Here is a 4957-nt window from a genome sequence, read left to right on the forward strand (position 1 = left end):
AGCCATGTTCCCCAGACCCCTCCCCAGCTCCCTTCTCTCCCCTCTCCCAGGGGCTCCCCCTTTTCTCCCAGGGTTGCTGGCTGACCCCAGCAGCAGCTGGGAGCCTTCCTGCAGGCAGGACTGACCCGTCCATCCCCCCACAGGTTTACACTGCTGTGTACTACGTGCTGGCAGACCTGGTGATGCTGTCTCTGTACTGCTACTACAAAGTGAAGAACCAGGGTGGCAGATGTGAGTCGGGGTACCAGGGCTGTGTGCTCCCCTTGGGACATCTCCCGGGCTGCTTTGTCCTCAGCTGCAGAGCTGGGAGGGGAAGGAACCCCTGTGGAGGGTGTTTTGGGGCAGAGAGGCTCCACAGACACTTTGATGCAGCTGTTAGATGCCTCTTGTTGCTCAGTGGGGTTTTTTTCTTGGATAACCTGAGCACCAGAGCTGGCAAACAGGCACCAGCCACACCTGGGGGGTTCTGCAGCCCCCTGCAAACTGCCCTGTGCAGGGGCCAGGCTGAAAATAACCCCCCTGGGAGCTGCATGAAGCATAGAGATAAATAGTTACCCACAGTTACATGGTGACTCCATCTTGGGGCAGGAAACCACAGCCAGAACTTGCCACTCAGGACAGCTCTTTAGGGGCAGGGGTGAAGTTTTGGGGCCAGTTCTCCTTCTCTCGTGATTAACAGCAGCCTCAGCAGGAGGGAGAAGTTCAAATGGAGTGAAAAGGGAACGTGAGCAGTTCTTGCAAGGCTGAAACAGCAGAAGAAAATCCACTTTTTTTAGCAGTGCAGCTTTCTCTGAGCTACAAACAGGCATCCCTCAGGAGCCTGATAACTGTTTAACTAACTAAAGCTGCCTGAACTTATTAAACCAACAGACACTGTGCCCACCAACCAGCTTTGTTAACACTGGTGAGCCTGGCTGCAGAATATCTCACCAGTCTTGCAGGGATTTGACCGTGCCCTGTCGTGAGTTAAGATAACAAAAAGCTTTCAGATGGGAGGGATGATTTTTAAGAGCCCTAAACCCAAAGCAACTCAAGTGCTGTCGCTCTGCCGAGATAGGAGCCGTCCCCTCCCTGATAACTCACAGCCTGCCCCTATCGCTGTGAGATAAAGCGCCCGCGGCAGCTGCAGCCACCCGGGGCAGCTGCAGCCACGAGGGCCCTGGTGCTGGCGGTGCCACCGCAGAGATAAGGGAGAATTTGGAGGTCTCTTTGCTTGGAGAGGGTCCTGGCACCCCTCCAGGCTGCCGGGCCGCGCTGGGAGCTGACGGAGGAGCCCTCCCTCACCCGGGTCTGCTCCATTCCCTGCAGTCGCTGCTCCGCTGAACGCGGCTTTCCTCTTCCTTTCCCTGGGGGCGGTGTCGACCGTCTCCGCCCTGGGCAGAGGAGCTGCCGCGGTACAGGACCCGCCGACGTTCCGAGGGAGGTCTCTGCTGTCTGCTCACGCCGATGGGCTCGGGGCGGAGGTGAGATGGTTCCTCCAGCGGGGTGATGGAGGGAGGGAAGGTGAAGTGCCCGGTGGGGTGGGCACGTCCTGCTGGACCAGCGCGATCCCGCTCAACACTCAGCGGGGCGAGGGGTGGCTGGGGAGGCCGCGGTACAGGACCCGCCGACGTTCCGAGGGAGGTCTCTGCTGTCTGCTCACGCCGATGGGCTCGGGTCGAAGGTGAGATGGTTCCTCCAGCGGGGTGATGGAGGGAGGGAAGGTGAAGTGCCCGGTGGGGTGGGCACGTCCTGCTGGACCAGCGCGATCCCGCTCAACACTCAGCGGGGCGAGGGGTGGCTGGGGAGGTCAGAGGACCCCTGTCACCACTCGGGGGCGGTGAGCATCTCTGACAACACGCCCCCCTCCTTGCCTTGCAGCCTTTCACCGAGAGCGAGGTCATTGGCTTCACCATCGGCTCCATCTCCTCCGTGCTGTACCTGTGCTCCCGAGTGCCCCAGATCTACACTAACGTGAGTGCTGGGTGGCAGCAGGGCAGGACAGCAGCCTGGTGCTGGGGACCCCTGGGGATGTCAGATGGAGGGGGGATGGTGGGATCATTGTCCTCTCTGCTCACTGGTCCCAGGTGCCCATCTCTGTTTCATGAGGGAATGTTTTTCTGTATAACTTCTCTGAGACCTGATTCATTTTTCTTCCTTCCCTTTAAACTACCAATATTCTGAGGGCGAGGCTCTAGTGTTGTCTTTATTTATAAGCAAAAGGGGAACTAAAAGGCTCTTGGCATTGAGTCCCCACCCTTATTCTTCTCTCTTTTTGGGGGAGCGTGTTTAGAATTACTTCCTGGTGAGATTTTGGAGAGCTGCACCCCAGCTCCTCTCTCTGGCCTCTCTTCTTCCAGTACAAGAGGAAATCCACCGTTGGGGTCTCCTACTCCCTCTTTGCCCTGGTGATGTTGGGGAACTCTCTCTACGGCCTCAGTGTCCTCCTGAAGAACCCTGAGCCAGGGCAGGGTGAAGGTGACTACGTCCTGCACCACCTCCCCTGGCTGGTGGGCAGCCTGGGGGTCCTCTCCCTCGACGTGGTCGTATCCTTTCCCTGCCAACACTTCCCTCAGGGATCACCTCCTGCTGGCAGGGCTTTGCAGGGAGGGGCCCTGTCTCAGGGGCAGGAGTGGGTGGGTTCATGCTGCTCAGCAGTTGCTTTTGAGCTGTGAGTCATTTATGGGGTAACAGCCGAGTGCTTCAGACCTGTTTGTGTCCAGCTCCTTGGCCTGTTTCCACCTCTTCTGGCACAAACAGCCTTTTTCTGGGTGGTGAGACCCAGCCCATCACACAGATCCACCCTTGCTTGCCTGAAGAGCCTTAACCTCTCCTCAGATCTCCTTCCAGTTCCTTGCTTACCGGAGAGGGAGACCCAGTACCCACGAAGAGAGGGATGCTCTTCTCAGTGAGCCAGCTGACAGCCTGGAGAGCTGACAAAGGGACCTTCCTCAGAGCAAGGTCAGGGTGATAGAGGAGAGAAATCCGGGCTTAATTCCAGCCAAAACAGCCCCTCTGTCCTGGTGGCTCTTGGGAGAAGAAGACCTGAGCCAGGAGGTGACATGTTGTGCTGCTGAGACACTCAGGCAGCAGAGGATGCTGCTGAGACCTCGTGCCTCTGATACCAGTGACACTATGGGGATAAACTGGGGATTGTTTGATACCTCCAAAGGTTGCTCTTTGCTGCTCTTACACCCAGCAGCTGAGCCTAGTCACTTCTGCTTCACCTGCCATCCCTCAGGGGTGAGCTGCAGCTCCCTGGGTGCTGGCAAACCCAGAGGGCCTGTGGGGAGGGGACAGAGATGATCAGCCTGCCATGGACATGAGCAGTGCTGCCCCTCTGTGGGGCTCATGGCACTGCTGAGCCCCTGTGGGGAGCCATGGCAGTGACCAGGACCACTGCAGGAGGAAAAAGAGCCTAACCAAAGGGTCTGGATCCACACCCCCATGTTCTCATGTGCCTATAAAATGAGTCCTTGCCCCACGTGCCTCCTTTGGGTTTATTTTCTGGCCCACCTGGCATCTCCCCCATTTATCAGACTTCTCACTTCTTGCCTTGCCCACATTTTAATTGCATAGAGTCCATGGGGAAGTTGCTCCATCACTTTCTGGCTGGCTGCAGAGGGAGTTACCCAGGCAGGAGATGCTGCCTCTGTGCTTGGGCTGGTTTCCAGTCCTGCCTTCTCTTGTTGATGAGTTTATCCCCAACTTGATGAATTTATTCCCCACACTGATGAATTTCTCTCTCCTCTCGGGGCCCTGCACATCAGCACGGTGGCTCCTTGGCCACAGAAGGACTGGGAGCAGCAGTGGTTTGGGAAAGGCCACGTTCCTGGCAGGAGAGGATGAGACAGCTTCCTCCCATGGGCTGAGCTGTTTCTGCAGGGAAGGAGCAGCTTTATCTCACTGGACAAGAGGACAATCAACCAAAGCTTCAAGAAAACACCACATCTGCTTTTGAAATTAGGAAGTTTCCTTTCCCTGCAGCCACCATTAGTTCTTTTTGCTCACTTCTTCTCCCTCTCCAGGTACCTTCCCAACACCCACTTCCACTGCCCACCCACCCAGCACCCCATTCCAGCCCTTTTTTGGGTGATACCAATTTACCACTCCTCAGCCATTCCCATCACATTTGTCCTTACCAGTATTTGGAGACATTTCAGAAAGAAAACTTTTTTTCAGGCTTTTTGACACCTCCTTTCCACAAAGCTGGTGGCTTTTTCACTCCATCCATTCACAGTTCTCATGGTCGATGGGGCTGTTTGCCTGTTCCTTGTCCTGGAGCCAGCAGGATTTCTTCTTTTCCTGGGAACTGGAGAAGATAAATCACATCCAGTTCTAATACAAACCACGAGCAGGTTCCCCACAGGACAGGGAACAGCTTTGCTACACCTCAGTGCCTCCTTCCTGCAGATAAAGGCCTGGAGCCTGGGTTTTGTGAAAGGCGAGGGTTTTAAGCCCAGCTCATGTTGGCCAGCTGAGCCCTGAAGTGCTGAGGACATGACATTCAGCTGAGATGAGACACTTCCATTTGTGGCTTGTGCACAGAGATGATTTTGGAGAAGGAAAACAGCCCCCCCAAAAACCTCAGCACGTGACAGCTGGAAACAGGCAAGAGGAGGAACCACGTGTCCCCCTCTTGGGCTGACACGCTCCTTTCCCAGCTTCTCTGAACTTCTCTCCAACACCAAAAAAAGGTTCTTCCTGGGACAGAACCACGAGACAAAGTCTCAGTCTGTTCCCCTCAGGGATCCCAGCACAGAAGGAGCTTTTGGGTGAGCACCAGTGGTTGGAACCATCCACCTCCAAATGCCACGTGAACCAGAACTCCTCTCCTCTGGCCACCGGCGCGTTCAACATGCCCATTCCCCCAGACCCCTCTGAACACATCTGATCCTGGGTGCTTGTTTTGCCAATGACCAGGCCTAACTGGAACAACACAGCCAGCAGGAAGAGAATCTAATATGCAGGAAGAGAA

General features: G+C 55.9%; 1 protein-coding gene across 1 annotated transcript in view; it reads left to right on the top strand.

Moving 5' to 3' along the window:
* PQLC2 (PQ loop repeat containing 2) overlaps window positions 1-2916 on the top strand; it is a 4368-nt gene extending 1452 nt beyond the window's left edge. Inside the window, exons 3-7 of the mRNA XM_008942463.1 lie at window positions 144-231; window positions 1309-1463; window positions 1861-1953; window positions 2340-2525; window positions 2818-2916. Coding sequence (XP_008940711.1) covers window positions 144-231; window positions 1309-1463; window positions 1861-1953; window positions 2340-2525; window positions 2818-2916 — 621 coding nt within the window. The remainder of the gene's footprint in view (window positions 1-143; window positions 232-1308; window positions 1464-1860; window positions 1954-2339; window positions 2526-2817) is intronic.
* Window positions 2917-4957: the final 2041 nt, after the last annotated feature.

The sequence above is a fragment of the Merops nubicus genome, unplaced genomic scaffold (assembly GCF_000691845.1).
Source record: "Merops nubicus isolate BGI_N331 unplaced genomic scaffold, ASM69184v1 scaffold48986, whole genome shotgun sequence".
Classification (NCBI taxonomy): Eukaryota; Metazoa; Chordata; class Aves; order Coraciiformes; family Meropidae; genus Merops; species Merops nubicus.